This window comes from Adiantum capillus-veneris, chromosome 17 (assembly GCF_014529385.1).
Source record: "Adiantum capillus-veneris isolate H3 chromosome 17, ASM1452938v2, whole genome shotgun sequence".
Lineage (NCBI taxonomy): Eukaryota > Viridiplantae > Streptophyta > Polypodiopsida > Polypodiales > Pteridaceae > Adiantum > Adiantum capillus-veneris.
This window is the reverse complement of record NC_140947.1, coordinates 30588596-30611678: the sequence shown is the minus strand read 5'-3', so window position 1 is coordinate 30611678 and position 23083 is coordinate 30588596. Positions and strand designations below refer to the sequence as shown.

General features: G+C 42.8%; 1 protein-coding gene across 1 annotated transcript; it reads right to left on the bottom strand.

Annotated features, from left to right (window-relative positions):
- Positions 1-3: 3 nt before the first annotated feature.
- Positions 4-3128, bottom strand: LOC147437008 (pentatricopeptide repeat-containing protein At4g18520, chloroplastic-like). Its single transcript, XM_086486416.1, has 2 exons — positions 3038-3128; positions 4-2895 (listed from the first exon to the last, which is right to left on the bottom strand). The coding sequence occupies exon 2, from the start codon at positions 2725-2727 to the stop codon at positions 505-507; it is 2223 nt and encodes a 740-aa protein (XP_086342542.1). The 5' UTR covers positions 2728-2895; positions 3038-3128; the 3' UTR covers positions 4-504.
- Positions 3129-23083: the final 19955 nt, after the last annotated feature.

The following is a 23083-nucleotide window of genomic DNA, read 5'->3' as shown; positions in this document are numbered from 1 at the left end:
AAATTCTGAGTAATTTTCAAATTTGAATTTAATTTGATATGTGAAGTACCCCCTAAAATATTCGAGTTTTTTGGTAGATGGGACAAAACGAGTCCCCCCTTCAATGAGTGCCTAGGGTGGATTGAGCATACAGATCTTCCATTCAGGACTCCTTCAAGAGATGAGGAAGTCTGCAGCTACCTTTCAATAAATGCTACAGCCAGGCCAGCCATTGGAAGCTTTTCAAATTTCAAATGACTGACTCTTAAGTAGACCCACATATGTCATTTACACAGTAATCTTTCTCTGGTAACCCCTTTCTCTCTGCTCTGGCGTATATTTCTTCACCTTTCAGTACAGCCCGTTTATCACCCTATATATGTAGGAAGCAGATACCGTTTCATAATTCCTAATCAGACAATTCAAGAAGTCATCACTACTCTGCCACTTTTGGCACAGCTTCTCTGAAATTCACATCCGAAGACCAATATACCGTCACCATCGCCAAAATGTCATAGAAGATAGTTACGCTGCGTTTACTCTTAAAGCCTCAGCAGTGTTCACTTCATCCAAGAAGGCAGGACTTGCCTGGATGTAAAACTTATCACCCAAGGAAAGTTCAAAGGCCCTGTTGGCAAAGTCAAAATTTCCGAAATACTTGGAAGCTTCAATAACAGTGTGCCATGTTACAAGATTAGAGACCCAAGGCATCTCCTGGATTTTCGAGAGAGCCTCATCTAGCTGCCCCACACGGCTATGCAGATCAATTAAGCATGTATAGTGGTGAGGAGCTGGAGCAATACCATAGTCCTTGCTCATCTTCTCAAAGTAAGTCTCGCTCTCCTTTGATAACCCTGTAAGACTGAAGGCATTGAGAATAATGATGAAAGTTACCAAACTTGGCTTCACACCTTCTCCTGACATTCTATCAAACGTATCAATAACACGCTCAACTTGACCTAGCTGCGCATATCCTGCCATTAGAGCAGTCCATGCGACTGCATCTTTAATGACCAGCTTGTCAAAAACTTGTTGTGCCTTGACTAGCCAGCCACATTTGGCATACATGCAAACCAAGGCATTGCCAACAACGTCCTTATCAAAAAATCCCCGCCTTTCAATATCCATATGCATCTCTTCACCTTTATCTGCTGCCCCTAAAATACTACAAGCTTTCAAAATGCAAACGAATGTAATGTTATTTGGGGGGACACCCTCCAGTTGCATTTGCTCAAAATACTCAAACACTTCTTCCCCTAGATCCTGTTCGGCATACCCAGTAATTAACGAGTTCCAAGTAGCTACATCGCGAGATGGAAGCTTGTCAAATAGGTCTTGGGCACTCCCAAGCAAGCCCACTTTGGCATACATATCTACCAATGCAGTCACAACAACAGCATCTTTCTCCAGTAACCCCTTTCTCTCTGCTCTGGCGTGTATTTCTTTGCCTTTCAGTGTAGCCCCTATATCACCACAAGCCTTCAAAGTGCAAGCAAACGAAACAGAGTTTGGCAAGATGCATTCAAGTTGCATCTGCTCAAAACACCTTATTGCTTCTATACAAAATCCATTCTCTGCGAACCCGGAAATAAGAGAATTCCAAGAAATTGCATCTCGCGCACTTATCTTATCAAACAGTTGTTGTGCTTGTTTTTGGAAGCCACATTTGGCATACATGTACACCAATGCGGTGCCGATAAAAATGTCGCCCTCAAGCATGTCCTTCCTTTTCAGCTCAGCATGTAACTCCCTCCCCCTTTTGCTGGCTCCTAGAGCACCACAAGCCTTTACAACAGATGCATAAGTGAGAGAATCTGGATGGATGCCCTCAAGTTGCATCTGCTCAAAGCAGTAGAGAGCTTTTTCACCATTGCCATGCTCAGAATATCCTGTAATTAAAGCTGTCCATGAGACCAAGTCACGCTCAGGAAGCTTTTCGAATACTTGCTCCGCCATAGCAAGCAGGTTACAACTGGCGTACATGTCCACCAGCGCATTGCCCACAAGTATGTCGCCCTCTAAAAAGCGTCGCCTTTCGATTTCAACATGTATGTCTCGCCCCTTCTCTATATCGCATGTGTTGGTGCATGCCTTTAATATGCATACAAAAGTTGCACCATTTGGGCGCACACCCTCTTGTTCCATTCCCACTAAACATCCAAACGCTTCCTCACTAAGCCCATGTTCAGCATAACCAGATATGAGTGTGGTCCAAGTGACCACATCTTGCACAGGTAAGCCAACAAACACTTGCTTCGCCTTGGCCAGGAGACCAAATTTGCAATACATATCAACCAAGGCACAGCCTACAAAGGGGTTTCTTTTCAGCATCTGAGTGTGGATGGCATGGTTGTGTAACGTACAACCACTTTCCATATCTTTCGCTTTTACACATGCTTTAAGCAAGGTTACAAGAGTACGCCCACTTATATAACTTGGGTGCTGCTTTAGCGATACTTCGTAGAGGGTAAGAGCAAGCTGGGGAATACCACATTCGATGCAACCACTGATAAGGGAAGGCAAAGAGGTTGCTTTTGGGTGAGCCACATTGTTGTAGACCTGGCAAGCAGCATGGATATTCCCAACACGGACAAACAGCCGAACAAGATGGTTGCCCAGCATTTGTTGACAATGCAGTCCATTTCGCCACATGTACGCATACAACATGCACGCATGGACAGCGATTCTCTCCTTCCTGCATGTGTCCAAGATGCGTCTGAATCCTTCATAGGAGGACTGGGGTGGCATCCCTTCATCTGTTCAAAATAGATGTTGCCGTCGCTGTATGACGCTTCACTTTCTCTTTTTCTTTTTGTGATTTGTATGCTTCCAAATGCCCTGGCATCCGAGCTTAGAAGGTGCCAGCCATCGAGCCATTGACCTTTCCACCATTAAATCAGGCGTCTCTGCGATTGTCTGTAAAGAGAATAAAAACTACACATTTGTAGGCTCTTTTTTTGAGCTGTGTGTGTGTGTGTGTGTGTGTGTGTGTGCGCGCGCGCGCGCGCGTGTGTTCGCACAGAACTCTCTCTCTCTCTCTCTCTCTCTCTCAACTTACTTTGTCTGTGAAGGAATCCACGAGGAGTCGCAACGCCATAACACCCTCGAGAAAGCGTGTTAGCCATGTAATTTTAAAAAATGCTCAAAATACCTCTCAAATTTGGACAAATCTTCCCAATATGCCCTTTAAATTTTAGCAAAATTTCCAAAACATCCCTCTAATTTCAAATAGAACTTTCAGTAAAAACAGTCACTAGTGATTTGGCATGTTAGAATGAGGAATTTTAAGGGTCTTTTGGACACAAAGGATGAAATTACTCATGATTTTCACATGCATATGCCATATTTCTTGGTCAATGATTAAAATTTTTTAGAAAACAATATTATGGATGTACTTTTAGTATTGCAAACAATGGAGAGCCCATACTGTGGCTGGGAGAGGAAAGTGTGTAGATCTAAGTCATGGCTAAAAATGTGAGGGAAGTAAGTTTGGATGTGACCAAAAGCTGAGCACTCTAGTAGTGTGTGGTACTCTCTCGAACTTGTAGTGAGCATAATGTGCACAATTGATTTGACTCTTCTCCATTGCCCCAAGGCCCTGTCTTGCATCGAAGGGAGTGGGAGCTATGCCGAATGGCTGCAATAGTGCGTATTGTTGACAAGGGGATAGGCTCAATCATGTAAGGGTGAGTATCGTTTCCTCTTTCAACAAAGAACATGGTTTTGTAGTTAGGGCCAATATGGGTGATGTAATATATGAAGAGTGACCCACCGGATTTCTCCCAAGTCGTAATACATTGGCATTGTAGAAAAGCTTCATTCACTTGGGAGTCAATCGAGGCATCATGTAGCAAGTGTAATGCATCACATCTCCCAAACCGCTTCTTTATGTCTTGCATCCATCCCGTGCTCAAGATCTTGCTTTTATGTGTCTTTGAAACTTTTTTGCTTGCTTCCCATGCAATTGTAGGAAGTCGGTGTGAGGGGTTTTGATGTATCTTTACCATGTACTCAACAACCCTTTCCATGCCCATAACCTCAATTGGAAGAGATCCCGACTCAAGAAATAGGAGCATATATGGTGTTTGTGTCTTAGCTTGGAGCATGTAAGAAAACACTTTTGGACATTCTCAAAATCTTTCCAAATAGACTTTGAGATGCTCCCGCCCCACACTTCAACTCCATAAAGAAGAACGGATGTCACCAATGTGTCAAAAAGGTACTTCTTGAGAACCCCAACACTTGATGTTTCTCGCATTACACATGTTCTCAAATGCATAGTACGCTCTCTTTCCCACTTCAAAACGATGCATAGCACATTCATGCCACTTGTGATTGGCCGGAACCTCAAGGCCAAGGTACTTAAAGCTCTCAACAACTTCAAGTGTCTCATTGTTGTATATAATGCATGGCTTCTCCTTATGGTTGGTTTTCACAAGCATAACCTTTGTTTTGGATTCATTCACAATCAGTCCACTATGAAAGAAAAATTTCTCAAGGACAACCATAAGCTTTTGTGCGTCCTCTAAAGAAGCACTACATCATCCGCATACAACAAAAGCATGATTACCGCATTGCAAATAGTGACCTCTTCAATGCCTTCTTCTTGCATAAAGTCAAGTACCATTTGTTCCAATTGATCGATGCATAGACCAAAGAGAGTTAGTGACAACGGACATCCTTGTTTAACCACAATAGTGCTTGCAAAAATTTCTGAAATTCCTCTTCACATGCGCAATTGACACATCACCTTCTCATAGATTCGACGGTTTATGATTGTGCTTGCGTTTGACTTTGTTGTAGTGGTTGAAAAGTAAATTATTCATGAAAGAGTGGATCACCTTTCGAGGATCCTGAATGGTTTAGGGTCAAAAGGTGTTGACGAATATATTTCTAATGTGTATCTTCATATGTTGAAAAACCAAAAGCCACTAACGGCATATAATTCTAACCTTTAAATTAGTGCATGGTTTAGGAGGTGTTTTATATGATGGATTCACTTGATTTATTAAACAATCCTCCCTATCGTGTTATCCACTTTCAATTTAGTGGCTTCCTCAAGTTTTAGGTAGATTGTAGGTTTTTCAAGCTTTGCTATAACCCCCCTTATATTGATGTCTCCGATGCTAGTTGCATCCCCCTATGAAGGATTGTCTAGATTTTAAGATTACACCATAGGATTGAGTTTACAAACATTCATTTTGTGCAATTATGATGTGCAATGAAGGGGGTCTTAGCCCATCATGGAGCCATTGTCTACCCTTAGAAATTAATTGTGCATAAATAGGAAAGAATTGCCATCAAGCACTGTAGCACGTGGATCATCATCTTTTTCATCTTTAATCCAATTCACTCTTGGTTTGTTCTTATAAAACCAGTTACTTTCAATATGATTAGTTTCATCACAAATAGAACTTTTGGTTTGAGATTTACATTGACCACAACTGACTTTACTGACATCAGCAAATCTCTAATGTTGCACCCAAGTTGAGCTCTTAGACACTTCTTCAAAAGACTCAATAATGCTAGAATTCACATGTTCTTGTTCCTATAATGGAGCACTACACATGCAAATATAAATTCATTAAGATTCTGCAAGGTATTGAGTATGTTTCCATATTTGGATAAATCATGCACACTTTTGAGAAGTATTGTGATCGCGTCGTCTTATTTAAACTTGCTTTGATTTTCACAAATTACAACATGAGATTGCGCATTCTATTACTATGAGTTGTAAGATTTGTATCTTTCTTCATGACGAGAGAAAAAAAGTAAACCTTCAGAACAATTTTTTCTTTCTTCATCTCGACATCAAATAACTTGTCCAACTCTTGCCACGCAAGCACCAACATGGTCATCCCTCCTATATGATGGATGAAGTCGTCGATAAGTGCTAGCACAATGGTCACAAATGCTTTTCTTTTAGTACAACTCAACATCTTGAGTTGTCATCGCTGCTCTATTTCGCTAACAATACTCAACATATTATCATGCATAATTAATTCTACTTACCAAGTATGAAAGTTAGTTCCATCAAATTTATTTGATTTTAATACAAGACTGTGTGTTGAAGATGCCATAATAATCTCATAGAAAAAGGATTCAGAGAATATATAAAAACCATATTGAAAATCAATATAGCAATAAAATGAAGCTCTCGAGTAGAATTTTAGAGATTGACGATTGTTGAAGTAATTGGTATGAAGAAGGTGCCAAAAAGTAATTTTGATGAGATGTATAAAGGAAATCTTTATCCCTTTTGGAGTCAAAAACTTAAATAACTCAACAAATTCCACTTTGAAAAACTCATTGATGGGCTCAAAATTCTATAGCCTTGAGAGCCTTGAACAAGTTGGTGTGAAAGTCCTCTTAGGATTTCAAAAATAAGCATGGCCAAAACTTTTGTAGTGTGAAAGATTAAAATAAACTAGCTTTGAAAAGAAACTATTCAACAACATGGAGAAAGTATCACCGAAGGCATTTTTCTTTGTGACGAGCTATATGGGCCGAACTAGACATAACTGTGGTGTCAAAATCCCTTTCGTAACCTAGGGCGCTCAACTTGGTTCCATCCTTGAGAAAAACTGAGTAAGTCATCATGGCAGCTTTCTTCTTGACAAGGGTTCTTTTCCAGGGGAAGTCTTTGCCGAGGTGCCGAGCATGTGTAAGCGTTATGGTGAATAAAATAGTGAACCATTCATAATTAACAAATGAATAAAACCTAATCACAAGTTAAAGAAATGATGCGAGCAAGGAAACAAAATAAAACTAGAAATTGGTTTGATAAGAGTGTACAAAACGTGCTCTTATATAGAAGAGCTATCAATGACATAAAGGATCACATTTTACGTAAGGTTATGAGGAAAAGTGTCCGGGCACAACCCAATGGGAATCAGCATAGGGGCTCCTCTATAAATAGAGGGGGATTGTCGGGTGGAGTGGATGGGTTCCTGATCCCTTGCCTCATACTAGTATCAAAGCTAAAAGAAGGGGAGGGCGTGGAGGTTTTTCTGCATGAAACCCTCCTTGCATGCAAGAAATCATGGAGGTGAAGGGGGAGAAGACACTTGGAAGAGCTTGCAAGTATTCACCCCTACACACACACACATACACGCACACACACACTTTCAGAGTAGCATGAAACATCACCCTATCGGGCTCAATGGCCAAGCTCTCTCAAGATTTTCTTTGTAGCGGGTGCAGTTGGGCACTACATGAGGTGCTACTCCTTCTCTTTCTCTTGTCTGTGTTGCCTATAAACCGCTATATAGCTTGGAGATTTGGGTTCACACTCAAGGTCACCAACAACGGTTGGCCCTTAAGTGGACAAAATGTGATTCCCACTCTGCAAAGGAGTTCCAACTTTGGAATTGAAACTTGGAGCTTAGCGCTCTTAAGGCACTCCATGAATTGGCAAGGCTTCAAGTTCTCAAGGCATTTTGAAGCTCAACAAGGGGAATGGCATTCCAAGTCTCGACAATGGCAAGTGGAAGCACTCAAAGGAGTCACAAGCATAAAGAGGTTGCATGCAAGTAGGTTGGTTCTCCCTGAAAGAAGTTACAATCTTGGAGACTTGAAGCTTTTGGACCTTCAAGCTCTCACACTACCGCCAATTTGGAGATTTTTGGCTTGAAGTTTCAAGCCCTCAACAACCCAAAATTTGTAGTTTTTGAAACCTCCAAGTGAGGTTCTCCCACAATTAGGTATCTAAAGGAGTCTAAGTTCTCATCCAAGGGGATTTCCAAGCCGTTGACAACGCGCTTACTATTTCACAATGCATGCTTTTTGTGAGGCTATTTTACAAAGGGCTACCGTGATTAGGGCATTATTGAAATTTGATTACAAGGTATTTTTTTTGTTAACAACTACACCTCTACCATGGATTCAGATGGTAATATGCATCATACATTTGATTTTGAGCACATGTCATCCATTAAACCTATAGTTTCCCCGCAAGAGGATACTCTCATGGAGAATACTTGCATGGAAATTGGGATGGGTGTTAACCCTCACGGCACACGGACACCCTATGATCTATAAATGTTGTATTATTTAGAGTCAGGTACCGGGCTTGTCGGACCAATAGGAACAGGGTAAGGGTGATCGCCGATGACAGGCGCACTCTAACTGGAATATTCAAGGAGTTAGTTGGCTAAGTATGGGCGCCCAAGTGTGAATGGGGTGAGCTCATATAAAAGCCACTAAACCTAATTTTTACTCATTCTCTCATTGTGCAATAGAAGCCGCTCTTGCTCCATCTCCACCTTCTCCTTCACTATCTCCTTGTGTGTGTGTGTACGTGTGTGAGAGAGTGTGAGAGTGTGTGTGTGATCGAGCGTTGCGGCGGCACGACGGCGGTGAGGCGGTTGAGCGCGGCGTAGCGGCGTCTCCCTCTTCTTCGCGGCGCGGAAATCCTTCATTCGCAACTACGCAGGAAGGTGAGTGACACACCATTCTTCCTTGTGAGCTTGTCTATTGTATGACTGTGTGCTAGGAGCCTTGTGGCTCGCACACGGCGCGTAGCAAGTCCCTAGCCTTGACATTTTTGGCGCCGCTGCCCGGGAGCTGCTGCGTGTGAAGCTCCAATGGCGACCTGTAAATTGTATTGAAGCTATTTTTTATGTAGGAAAGGCGCGGCTTAAGTTTGATTATTGTTGTTATGCAAAAACAGTAGAGAAAGACACAATGTTGTTGACTGCATTCAAGTTTTCTGTGTTCTGTTAAGCTCTGTTTTGCTAGTTCTATTAAGCTTAGATTTCAGCTTACACAGTTAGCATTTCTTGCGTTTCTGCGTTTTCTGCATTTTCTGGTTTGCACTGCACAGTTCTGTCAAGTTTCAATTTTCTGCATTTTCTGTGTTTTCTGGTTTGTGCACAGTTAGGTGCACAGTTAGTTAATTAAGTAGGTTAGTAATTAGGTGAACCACTGATTAGCAGGTCAGTAGGTAGGTGAGACAGTAAATAGTTAGGTGAGGTCAACGCGCACCAAAACACGTACCAAATAATATCCAATAAATAAATAAATAAAAAGAATTTTAAAAAAAATCAAAAAATAAAAACGTGAGTGAGGGGGAGGTTATAAAAATGGACGGGTTGGTTTGTATAAAAGTGAGATCGGGATCGGGAACATTTGACCCAGACCCAGACCCAATCCCAAGCCCAGGCCCAGGCTCTGTCTCTGTCTTGTGATATAGGGTAGTCTCACTCCTATATATATAGGCTAGACTCACAAGAAGGGAGTGAGGAATGTGGGATAAGTCCTACACTCTCCTCTCCTTCATTGCACACTAGGACTTGCTATTTGGAGCCTAGTTCCCCAGCTAGGAAAAGACTGTTTCGGGCTTTTCTGGAGCAAAATAGAACCAAACGGTGGGCTGTAAAGCACAACGCGTCCCTCCTAGCGATACGCTCGTTTCGAGCTATCACACGGCCCATTCCACGACAAGCTCTAAAAAATCTAGCAAAAAAACAAACAAAAAACACGCAAAAAACTAGTCACAAGGCCTCCTAGAGCAGCTTTTTGACACCTTAGGGTATCAAAAGCACATGCACTTACGCTCTGGGCGTGTGCTAGAACACGAGCATATTGAGGGTGCCTCTGTTCATACGGACACCCATTACCCATCCACGATAGGCCCTAGACCCTCAGCGGGGACACAAGGTAGCACCACCCAAGACCCTAAAATAGCCGCTAGTGATTCCTCCTCCGACTCAGAAATCATGGAAGCATACCCTACCCAAAACACTGAGAGAGAAGGCCATGCACCTCCCGAAGCTCCACAGCCTAGTACTAGTATGTTTAGCCGTTTCATGGAAACATTAGGTAGAGCTACTCGCTCGGAACCTGATGCAAATGAAGCACACGAAGGGGGTGGGGAAGTGGACTCTCCTTTCACATCTCACGTGGACCCCACACCCCCAAAGAGTGTCCATGTGGATATCCTACCAACTTCTTACCAAGAAGGCCCTGTTAAGCTGCCTCCTACAGAAGTTCCCTCTAGAGTACCGTTGGTGACAAGTAAAACCACGGGGAGCAACATTGCTTCTACCTCACAAGAAACCGTTAACACGTCGACTCTAGAAGGATTGTTCATTAATGATCATTGGACATACGACCTCCACACTGAGGTGTTGAAGGATCTACACTCTGGCCACGCCTACCATGTAGGATGGATAGAGATTGTACGATCCACCTCTAGTACCACGAGCATCGAAGATCAACAGAAAACGATCTGTAATGTTATCCATGGCATTATTCAATCAGAAAGGCAAAACCAAGGGGTAAATATACTCTCAACTGGCCCCATGAGATTTGTGGATACGAGCAAGGCTCAACAGCCTACTCTATCACAAATGGAGACTCCTCTAATGAGTCCCATGGACCCATCTTACGTCATTTCACCTGGGGTCTCTATGCAATCTGAGCCTCCGGGCGACAACTTTAGCTTCCCTAACTTGGCTCAACCCTCTATTAAGGAAAACACAGTGCTCACTCCAAGGATAGGCCTGACAGAGAATGTACCGATGACATCTACGGTTAGCGCAGTGCCACTACCTAGTGTCATAGTACCTAATATGGGGCCTCGACTGTATGTGCCTCTAGCCCCTTATGCACACATGGCCCCCACACCTCCAATTGTACCACTTGTTTATGCTCCTCGAGTGCCGCTCCCTAGCCCTTATCCGAGTGGACCTATGTCCGGTTATGTTCCATATCCTGCATCATCCACACATATGCCAAGACCGGTACCCGTCCCTCTCCCACATATGAGTCCAAGAGTACCTCCACCGGTCCTGTCTCCTCACATAGGTGACTTGGCAGCGTTTGCTCAAACCATAGGTCGATCTATCGCGGAAAATATGCGTCATGCATCTGATAGAGAGCCTAGAAGTAAGGCAGTACAAATTGCCAAACTCACGCAAAAATTCAATGGGGACGAAGATGCTAGAAAACACATTGAAGTGTTTGAACAAGTATGTGATTCCTTAGGGGAACGCAACGAACTACATAAATGCAATGCCTTAAGCTTGACATTAAGTGGGAAGGCTCGAGATTGGTATAGAACCCTAAGGGTGGACGAGAAAACAATCTACCCTACCCTTCGAAGGTTGTTTCTAAAGGAGTACATACGAGAAGGTGTGCTTTGGGGTGTAGCATCTCAGCTACAGAAGGCCGAACGTAAGGAAGGAGAGTCAGTAAGGGACTTCATTAGTCGTCTAAAGCACTTAAACTCTCGCTGCCCTGTAAATGAGCACTTCAACAATAACCAACTGCTTGATCGATTCATTCGAGGGTTGAGGAATGAAGGAATCTATAATGGACTAGTGATTAGAGGTATCACAACCTGGGAAGATGTCACTGCCAATGCAATCCAATTAGAGGACAACTTGATGATAGCAGGCATGAGGATGTCTACTGACACGAGATCCACTAGCTCACAAGCCATTGAGTATGAACCCATGACTGCAAAGCCCATTGCCAATGAGCCAAAGGTATTTGAGACATTCTTGATAGACCTCACCAAGGCAATCCAAGAGTCTCTTAAGGATAATTGACCCCCTCAAAATAGTCACATGTATCCAAAAAGGGAGCAACAATGGTGTTCCATTTGCTTAGGTCCACATAGCACTAGTGAGTGCCCTACGTTTAGAGTAAAATTTAATGGAACTTGCAACGCATGTGGTAGGTATGGTCACCAAGCTAAGGATTGTTTAATGATCAAACGTATGATGGCAAATAGACCACCTGTAGTCTGGACGAATGTGCCTCGCGCTCCTGTATTGATGCCTGCTCCACCTGTTGAGCAACTACCGCAACACATGGTCCCTAGATCTCAAAATGTTGTACAAGCTACACCGCTACCACCTCCTGTGCTAGGACCGCAGCCCCCGCATCCAAGAGTCGCCCCTATGAACCAAGTGGGTTGCGAGCCATCTAATGCTTATGCAGATGGCTGTGAGGAGGAAATAGACACTAGTATTTCCTACGGACTTGATACATTGGAAGAGTGTCCTATATACTACATGGAAGATTGTTGGGGGCAAGTCAAGCCGGTTTATCAAGCTGCTGCTCTCGCATCCAGAGGTCAAAATATCAACACCCAGGCTAGGAGGACACCTCTTCAATGCTACGAGTGTGGTGGACCACATCGGGCAGCGGAGTGCCCTATTAGGCTGCAAAAGAATGCTGCACAGATGCAAATGAATCAAGGGAGCACGTCTGCAATGCCAATACTCACATGTAATCGTTGTGGCATAGATCACTTGATTGCCCAATGCCCCTATAACCCAAATGCGCCTAAAATCACACCCCTAAATTTGGTCGAAATTGCTAGTGTGACATCGCCAATACCACCCGTCGCACCCGCTTATGCGATTACACGGTCCATGCTTCAAGGGCCAGGCCATATCCTCGAAGAGAGAGATACTGCGTCAGTTATCCAAGCAAAGAAAAACAAGACACGAAGGAAGAGGTCGCAGAATACGGGAAATTCAAAGCCAAGTTCCAAAACAAACATAGGAACAGGAGATGACCCCGTGTATATGAATGACCTCGAGGATGATTCAGATTCAATCGAGACAATGGAGACTAGAACCAATACCACAAAGGGAAAGACCGACAAAGAAACCCGTAACATGGAACCAAATGAAAACCGAATAAGAGAAAACCATAAAGAGCCTCTGAAAACACCACAAGTGTTTCCAAATCCAATCCAAGACCCCCAAGATAAACCGCAGGGGCAAAAAGGGAAAAATTGTAAAAAGAAGATTGGGACGTACCCAAACCCAGTAGACGAGATTGAGCAGGTGAAACATCTAAGAGGTTTAGTGGAGGAGACTCAAAGGAAACTAGAACCAGAACCCATGCATGTCAAAATTCATGACACAGTGTTTCCCACGCAAGTTCATCCACCCCACATGAACCATAGACCGTTAGCCATACCTAGTATCATCCAAGAAGGGAGTGAGGACGGGACATCAGAAAGTGAGCATACACCTTTCTTGTTGGAAAGGATGTTTAACGAAGGATACCTGATCCCATTGAGGAATATGAGATTCCATCCTCACTAGTTCCTAGTCAAGGACCTACACCCTGCAAAATGCCAATGAATGTTGCCAAACTAGTGGACTTCATGTCTTCTGAGGTCCGAACCACGATCATAGCAAAGCTGTATGGAGATCCTGAGTTATTCTTTGCACTTCGAGCATTCCTTAACGGAGAGCTACAAACGAGATTACCGCAGTTTGCGCAACCAAATAGGCCTGACTCGATTATGATTGATGAGGAAAATCATGTGCAATCACTTGACTTAGATGGACACGAGTCTGTGATCGAGGTACCCATTAACGAATTAGGGCAGTATTTTGAAGGCGACGAGTCTAATGCGACCCTACCCATCACTACCAAGGGATTAACTATAAAGGGAATTCTTGATGGTGGTGCGGGAGTTAGCATCGTTACAAAAGATTGTTGGGAATCCATGGGAAAACCCCGCCTCAGTGTTACTAACATTGTGGTAAAGATGGCAAATGGTACCATAGCCAAACCTATGGGGATGCTCAAGGATCTTAAGATCAAAGTTCTAGGACACAAGGTACGACATACGTTCATTGTAATGGATTTCTCTAAACACCTTATGTCATATGAAATGATTTTAGGACGACCATTCATGAGGGAAGCACAAATGGTTCATGATTGGTCTAAAAATCATGTCTATTTGCAATTCCAAGACTCTGTCCTTAGAGTGGATTTGGTGACTGGTAAGGTACACCCCTTAGGGAGTAAAACCATTATTGATCATCGCTCTGACACCACAGTTCACTCGGCCCCACTACAATATTGTTACACTTGTAAGAAGGATACAGACATTGGCCAAGATTCTCCTTACATGGATGTGTTACCGGGTATGACGGAATCAGACAACATAGACTGGGTACACCTAGCTGCAACCATAGATACCTGGGGAAATAGAGGAACCACTTGGGTCACACCAGAGGGGGAAGAGGTACCACAAATTTCACCTCTGAACATGATAAGTTCCATACATGCATCTTCTAAGGGCAAGGCAATTGTAGACCAATCTGACAGTGACACCGATAGCTCAATAGAAGACTTTGACCAACACGACTCAGACACTGACTCCCAGAGTGAAACGAATTCTGAATCTCATGAATTAGAGAGTGGAGCAAGTTCAGAGTCAAAACATTCGGAAGGACCGAGCACATCAACCGATGATAGCTCCTCCGAGAGTGAAGAGGACACCAACGAGGACTCCTTTAGTGAGCCAGATCTAAATGCAAATCAAAAGCAGGTCTCAGATAAGAAAAAGAAAAACTTTAAGAGGCGTCGATATCGAGCCAATGTACGTGCTAGGATAAAAAAGAAGAGATCCTCAGCAGAATGGCTCAGTTATATAGGAGCCTGTGATGCTCATCGAAAATTGGTAGACGATTGGGGTGAATATCTCCAAAATGTTATGTGGTGTAGACCACGACCCCATGACATAGCCTAATTAGAGATCATAGACAAGCCAAAGTTGAGCCGCACTGCAAGGAGGCGTCAAAACCAAGAGTTAGCTCGACAACACAAGAAAGCAGAAATAGAAGCACAGACCAAAGCACAACCAGAATCCACAGACTTGCATCCTGCACCAGAACATTTCAAATCTTACACCACAGGGGAAGCAAAGGTTGTGTACACAAAAGCCCAAAGAATACCTATCAATGGGAATAATGGAATCTATGATGGTCCGGCAATAGTTAAAGAAATAGAATTAGCCGACCCCGGTGAAGAATCAAAACCTGTTTTTATTGCCCAAGACCTCACAGAAGTTGAAGAGGCGGTCCTCAAAGAGCTTCTCAAGGAATTCAAGGACATATTCGCTTTGACATACCATGATATGAAAGGTGTTCCACCTTCTGTGGTCCAACATACAATCCCTATGATTAGCACTGCGAAGCCCGTACAACAAAGACCCTACCGGATGAATCCTAAGTACGCAAAGATCATTCAAGAAGAACTAGAAAAGCTTATCAAATGTGGGTTCATATATCCTATTGAACACTCTGAATGGGTGTCTCCAATAGTTATCGTGCCAAAAAAGAATGGGAAACTCAGGGTGTGCGTGGACCTCAAAAAAGTTAATGCAGCTACTAGAAGAGACCATTACCCCCTACCATATTCCGAACATGTACTCGAAAGAGTTGTAGGCAAGGAAGCTTATAGCTTTCTAGATGGGTACTCAGGCTACAACCAAATCACGATAGTGCTAGAGGACCAAGCTAAAACTGCCTTCATCACAGAATTTGGCGTGTTTGCATTTCGTGTGATGGCTTTTGGCTTAACAAATGCCCTTGCTACATTCCAACGATTAATAAACACTGCTTTTAAAGAATATTTGAGAGAGTTTTGTGAAGCTTTCTTAGACGACCTTTGTGTTTACTCTTCTTGGAAAGAACATCTATCATGTTTGCGGAAGGTGTTTGAAAAGTGTAGGTTATATCGTATCTCATTGAACCCGTTCAAATGCCAATTTTGGGTCAAGCATGGAGTTATTTTAGGGCATATAATATCTAAGAATGGTATCTCAACCGATGAGAGCAAAATTAAAGTGATTCTAGAGTTACCACCACCAACCAATTACAAGGGAGTTCAAAGGTTCATGGGACACGTGGGTTATTATCGACGGTTTATTTTATTTTTCGCTGAGATAGCACGTCCTTTGTACAAGCTTCTCATTGAATTTAAATGGACTGAAGAGTGTGACCAGGCCTATGAACAATTGAAGAAAACACTAGCAAGTGCTCCAATTTCAAGGACACCTAACTGGGATGTCATTTTCCATGTGCATATTGATGCATCAAACTTTGCTATTGGGTGTGTTCTCACTCAACCAGGAGAACATAAATTGGACTATCCCATTAGCTTTGCAAGCCGTCAATTGAACGATGCTGAAAGGAACTACACCACTACAGAGCGAGAAGGTTTAGCAATGGTTTATGCAGTAAAGAAATTTCTCTACTACCTTCTGGCAAACAAGTTTGTATTTTATGTGGATCATCAAGCGTTGCTGTATCTGGTAAACAAGCCATGCTCCACAGGAAGAATCACACGATGGTTGTTAATTCTTCTGGAGTTTGATTTCACGATTGTAGTGAGACCCGGTAAAAGGCACGTCATGGATGATCATTTGTCTCGCATACCCAATGGTGAAGCCCCTACAGGAGTTGATGATGAATTACCCGATACTTCCCTATTCATAGTTGAGACTATGTCTGAATGGAGTGAGAACATTGTTAACTTTTTAGTTAATGGTTTTCCACCCAAGGAACTTCGTAAGGATATCGCTCGAAGGCTAGTAAAAGAATGTGAACCCTATTGTTTGATTGCCGGAACTCTGTATAGACTAGGCAAGGACGATATTCTTAGGCGTTGTGCCCGCGAGGATGAATCTTTGTATATCTTGCAAGAAGCACATATGGGCATAGAAGGAGGACATTTTTCAGGAGACCTGACTGCTAGAAAGGTGCTGCAATCAGGCTATTGGTGGCCAACTTTATTTAAGGATGCATCACTTTTTACAAAAGGGTGTGATGAGTGCCAACGTTACAAGACCACACAGCGCAAAGACAGAATGCCCTTACATCCTATTAAAGTAACCCAACCATTTGAAAAATGGGGCTTAGACTTTGTAGGTCCAATTAGTCCCACAGCTCGCAACACTCAATCTCGATATATTCTAGTTGCTACGGACTACGTAACAAAGTGGGCTGAAGCTAAGGCTTCACAAAAAGCTGACGCGAGGACAACAACTAAGTTTCTTTTTGAGAACATTATCACAAGATTTGGTTGCCCTTTTGAAATTGTTAGTGATAATGGTACCCATTTTATAAATGAGGTAATAAGAGAGCTTACCACGACCTTTATGATATCCCACCATAAGTCTACACCTTATTACCCGCAAGCTAATGGACAAGCCGAGAGCACCAACAAGACTCTAATCTCTATTTTAACCAAGACGGTAGAAGCTCATCGCACTGATTGGGATTTGAAGTTGACATCTGCTCTATGGGCTTACCGTACTGCTTATAAAGTGGCTATTAATTGTACGCCATTCAAAATGGTATACGGCCAAGAAGCGGTTATGCCTTGGGAGTTTGTCATTCCTAGTCTTAGGGTAGCTTCGCAAGAAGGATGGAATGGTAACCCCTTAACCGAGCGTTTGTATATCTTAGAAAAACTAGACGAAGAGAGACAATTGGCTGTGCAAAATGCTCTTGTGGAAAAGGATAGGAGAAAGAAGTGGTTTGATCGCCATGTGAAGGACAAGGACATCAAAGTTGGTGATAAAGTCCTTATGTATGGAGTACGTAAAGAGAAGAAAAAGTTGAAATATGTTGGTAAAGGACCATATAGAGTATATGAAATTACCCCACAAGGTACCCTTCGTGTGGAAACTCTTGATGGAGTTGAAACCATTGGATTCCTCAATGGGAGTAAATTCAAAAGATATTATGATCCTTTAAGCCAAGAAGAACTACGGGCCATTCATCAAAAGAAGGCCGCCAAAGCACAAACCGAGTTAAAGAAGATACAAGCTCAAGCTGAGGCTAAGGAGCGACAACAACATATAAGACAAAAACGAGAGGCTAACCTTGGAGTCACAAATGCATTCCACATGGAAATCGAAGAGGATTGGTTGGACTCTGACACACCTCTACGATACCCTATTGAGTTAAATAGTGCCTATGGAAAAGTGCTATATAACGCCTTATTGGACACGGGTGCTAAATATAATCTGCTATCCTATGGGGTGTGGTGTCAGTTAGGGAAGCCACCTCTATCTGAGAGTATTATCCAAGTCAAGGGTGTCAACAAGAAAAAAACTACGGTTTTTGGAATCTGGCACACTTCTGTCAGTTATGACAATGGAATTGTAGCTCAAGACTTTTTGGTCATGCCTACTGGAACTATGGAGGGTAATATAAACCTAGGACGCACGTGGATGATAGCCACCAAATGCACTATTGATTGGGGGATTGGGGGTATCACAACACAAAAACCAACTCTTATCCCTACCACTCAAGCCATAGTCCCTGAGATATTGCCTAAGGAAATAAAACCCAAGACATTGCATGTCCAGGAGGTTGAACCATACGTCCCTATAGCCCAACTCTCTAGATCTTCAACTGATGTAGTTGAAAGAAAGCTTGAGACACACAAGAACCATCCTAATATAACAAAGAAAGCATACAAGTGGGTCCCTAAAGCTTCTTTAGTAACCATGGCTGATGCTAAAAAACAGAAGCCTCGTAAGAAACGTCCCACTCGCTCCAAGAAATGTAAGAAAACGTGGCGCTGGATTCCTAAACGACTATTAAAAGCCCAAGGATACTATAAAGGAAATGATCAAATCTGGGTGCCCAAACGTAAATTGTACTCTTACCTGTCACCTGGCCCATGTAAACCCAATCCTGTGGCTCCAAAACAAATTGAAAATCGTGGAAAGGAAAAAATCACGGAATGCAACACACCTGCTCCAGAGCTAGTTTGGGTACCAAAGAAAGAACGATTTGTTCCACCTAGCTCAGGAACAGGAAAAGCAAATGAAGCTTCTTGCTCTTCATGTAGTTCCTATACGGAAATAGAAGCTTCGACACAACCTCCACCTACCATTGTACACATCCATACAAGCAAGAAAGAGTTTGCACCTCCCGTTGTAGATTCACCACCTCCAACAATGTTGCAAATAAAATCATGGGAGAGTACCTTACCACCCTTGCAACTAGATGAAACACATAGGGTGATCGAAAACTATTGGTTAAAGCCTTTACCCATAACAACTTGGAACAATTGGTTTCAAAAGGTGACGACATCATTCCAAAAGGTATGATCTACCCAAGGAAGGGGGGAGTGTTTGCTGACATCCGTCATTCACTTGCTTCCCTCTCAACCTTCCTCCCTGACCTCTCAATCTCCAATCTTAGGGAATGTATATATAAAGCCTTATACTCACAAAAACAAGATAAAAAAGTAAAAGAGCAAGAGCCATAACACAAAATAATAAAAACAAATTATGCACAAGAACACGACCCTTGTAATATTTGCACTCTAACCATCATCTATTTGCGTGTACAGATATGGCTAGTACGCTAGAGTCATCCACTCCTGCCTTGGGTGAGAGGTACCCTCGTTACTTTTCACAAATGTTTCACATGGTCTTTCCAGTGCTTGCATGTGAATGGGATTTGATAGGTACGCTAGCATGTGAGAGGAATTTTGAGGAGTTAGAATGGCTGATACGTCTCTTGACCACGTCTTATCCATACTTAGTAGAGAGCATTTCTCCCATTGCACAAGCCTACCCTTTTGACCAAGATGACTATAGGCGTCTAGTGACCTTCTTAGTAAACATGGGCACCTATGATGAAGAAGAAAATTTACATGACTACACGGATGGCACATATGGTCTCATGGATGATGACTTTGTTTATCTCGACGACGAGGATAGGGGTTTAGCCTTAGGGTTTCCCCCCAACCTCTACAATATCCTATTCCCTTGACTCTTTAGGGGGAGTGAAAATAATTAGGTTAGGGTTCCTTATGTTTTTTGTTGTGTTCAATAAGTGTTGGTACCTTTTCCCACTAATGTGCCTCCTGGAGGTATTCCTTTTGTTTCCTAGTGTGTACAGGAGCGTGTTGCTATTGATAGGATTTGGACCTTCATGGAACCTTTCTCTTGTTCACACTTCAAATCAAGCACGACCATCAACACAAACAGGTGTTTTATGTCCATTAGCATTGCCCTTATCTTTTTGCATCCATGTTTGTCTGCTTTGATTGTGATTGGTAGCATAATATTCAGCGCATTTGCTTAGTATCAAACATTTAATTCAATGTAATGTTTTGTCATAATCACTTGTCTAGGTTTAAAAATCAAGTAGTCCGACTAAGCTAGTTTGACCAAGCTAGGTATTAGAAATCTTCTCTTAATACCATGGTGAATGCCTTCCTAATAAGCAATGGTTACTTAGGTTCTTAATCAGATTTAGGCAGCATTGTGTGAAATGTACTATGGCTTTCTAGTGGGCTTAACCCTATTGACCTTTAGCTTAAGTATTATAAAGGGAGTTTACTAATGTGATGAGCCTGGGGAGGGTAACAATGTTATATGACCCCCCAAAGTTACAAAATTAAAATGCTGAAAATGAACAAACAAAAAATCAAAGTGCCACAATGTAAAATTTTAAGCTGGAAGAGAAATCCCTGCTTAAATTGGTACTTCACTCACATGTATCGCCTATGGTACTAGAGCCCTAGAGGTTCCCAGTGTGGGCGCTTTTCCTTGAAAAGCAAAAAACCCAAGGCATACAAAATAAGCACACACATCAAAATTGAATCAATGTGAAAAGACTTTGGGGGGTCAAAGAAAAGGTAATCAGTTAAACGATGATTTCATGAGAAATTCCTTTTATCGTAGCTTAACTACAAGGTCTTCTAGGTATAGCCTCTAGTCAGCCCTCGAACATCAAATACTTCGCTCTCGCGATTAAACAACTTAACCAGAGAAAATTGAGAAGTTACCCATGGTATTAATAGTCGAGCTCTAGTGCCTTTTGACCGTTAAATTAGCGACCCCGGACTTGTTTAATTTTTTACCTTTACATCTATTTCTGCATTTGATTATATTGCAATTTAATGTTTATTGCTGACAAATTGTCTAAAATTCTGTTACCAATCAATTTGTCTGTCTAAAATTGCATATGATTTTTAATTGTATATGAGAATGCAATTACTGTGGCAATGTTGTTTGATTTTGCAGTGATTGAAGAAGGCTACGCACATCCATGTCGACTGCTCTTCCATCTCGACGAACGAGCTTCAACTGGATAGATTCCGAGGACGAAATCTACATCAGGAAAGGGGGCATGTTAACCCTCACGGCACACGGACACCCTATGATCTATAAACGTTGTATTATTTAGAGTCAGGTACCGGGCTTGTCGGACCAATAGGAACAGGGTAAGGGTGATCGCTGATGACAGGCGCACTCTAACTGGAATATTCAAGGAGTTAGTTGGCTAAGTATGGGCGCCCAAGTGTGAATGGGGTGAGCTCATATAAAAGCCACTAAACCTAATTTTTACTCATTCTCTCATTGTGCAATAGAAGGCTCTCTTGCTCCATCTCCACCTTCTCCTTCACTATCTCCTTGTGTGTGTGTGTGTGTGTGTGTACATGTGTGAGAGAGTGTGAGAGTGTGTGTGTGATCGAGCGTTGCGGCGGCACAACGGCGGCGAGGCGGTTGAGCGCGGCGTAGTGGCGTCTCCCTCTTCTTCGCGGCGCGGGAAGGTGAGTGACACACCATTCTTCCTTGTGAGCTTGTCTGTTGTATGACTGTGTGCTAGGAGCCTTGTGGCTCGCACACGGCGCGTAGCAAGTCCCTAGCCTTCACAATGGGCAACCAAAATGAATTGCATGAAATTCAGGAATTTAAGGCACTGCAATCTTGCATGACCTATCTTAGAAGTAAATTTTGTGCATCTGAATGAAAATGTCATAAAATTGTCTAATTTAGTAGTGCAGTTCATCAATCAACAAGCCAAGGGCATTGCAAGTGAGCCACCCAAGAATTTTATGGCTCGGGGCCTGAAATTCTCACCAAGGCACAGTGAGACAAGATTCCAATCTGGACCCATTGAAATTGCTTAGTTAGAAAGAGGTGGATGAGTTGTTGAAAAACACAGAATCACCAATCTTCTGGGGTGACGAGAAATAACACAACAAAGACATGGTCAATATTTTCCTTAGTAAATGGGAAGGTATTGTCTAACATCTAACCAACCCAAATTATTTTCTCATATTAAACTGATCATTTGATGTGGGATAATAAACGGGAACAAGGGTTAGAATATAGGCATGTGCTTACGGATCTATCTGAACACGGGGCCAATGGTAAAGGGGCCCAAATGAGAGGTGGTATGTCAAAGAGCAAGGTTAACTAATGGAGCTTAAAAGACCTTAGAGTCAGCTTCATTAAAGACCTCCAATGGTTAGTGTTAAAAGTCCTTTGACTTTAAGCAAGCTAGGGTTGAGCTTGAGGTGGGAACCCGACCTAAACTTGTCTTTGACCTTAAGCAAGCTAGGGTTGTGCTTGAGGTGGGAACCGGACCTTAACTTGCCTTTGAACTTAGGCCAGCTAGGGCTCAGCTTGAGGTGGGAACTCCACCTAAGGTGCTTGTCATGCTTGATGACTAAGGTACTTGAGGTACTTGTCACACTTAATGAGGAAGTTGCTTGAGAAGCTTCCTATGCATGGGGGGTAAGATGCTTGAGTCAAAAAGAGACCCTACACACTTAATGAGGAAGTTGCTTGAGAAGCTTCCTATGCATGGGGGGTAAGATGCTTGAGTAGAAAAGAGACCCTACACACTTAATGAGGAAGTTGCTTGAGAAGCTTCCTATGCATGGGGGGTAAGATTCTTGAGTCCAAAAAGAGACCCTACACACTTAATGAGGAAGTTGATTGAGAAGCTTCCTATGCATAAAAGTTCCAAAGTTAGGGAAATATTTGACCTAACCTTCCACTCACCCGAGGGGCACCCCTTTTCAAAAAGGGCACATGGGACACATGTCAGACTCTCACTAAGCTTAACCACATTGTGTGCTTAATTGCTATTGGTTGGGCTACAGAGGGGTCCAATGAGTTTCTACTTCCATCCAGCAAATATCTAGATATTTTCAATCTCTCTCTCTCTCTCTCTCTCTCTCTCTCTCTCTCTCTCTCTCTCTCTCAGGGGTAAGGAGGACACTTGTCAAAAGACTACCCATGTACTTGACTCCATGCTGTATGTGATTGGCTAGGGGGGAGAGGGGTCCAATGAGCTTGCAGCATGTGGAAAAGTTGCAACTCGCCCCAAGCAAGCAAGGGGGGTGCTAGGGGGATATACACACACACACACACACACACACACACACACACACACACACACACACACACACACACACACACACACACACTCATTTTGGGCACCATTCTCACTTGGTGAAAGTTGAGGAACACCACCTTCTTCTCCAAGCTTGTGAGAAGTGAGAGCCTACCTCA

Coding starts and splice junctions, on each gene's coding strand:
- LOC147437008 (XM_086486416.1), bottom strand. CDS start 2,727: ATGCCACCCCAGTCCTCCTATGAAGGATTCAGACGCATCTTGGACACA.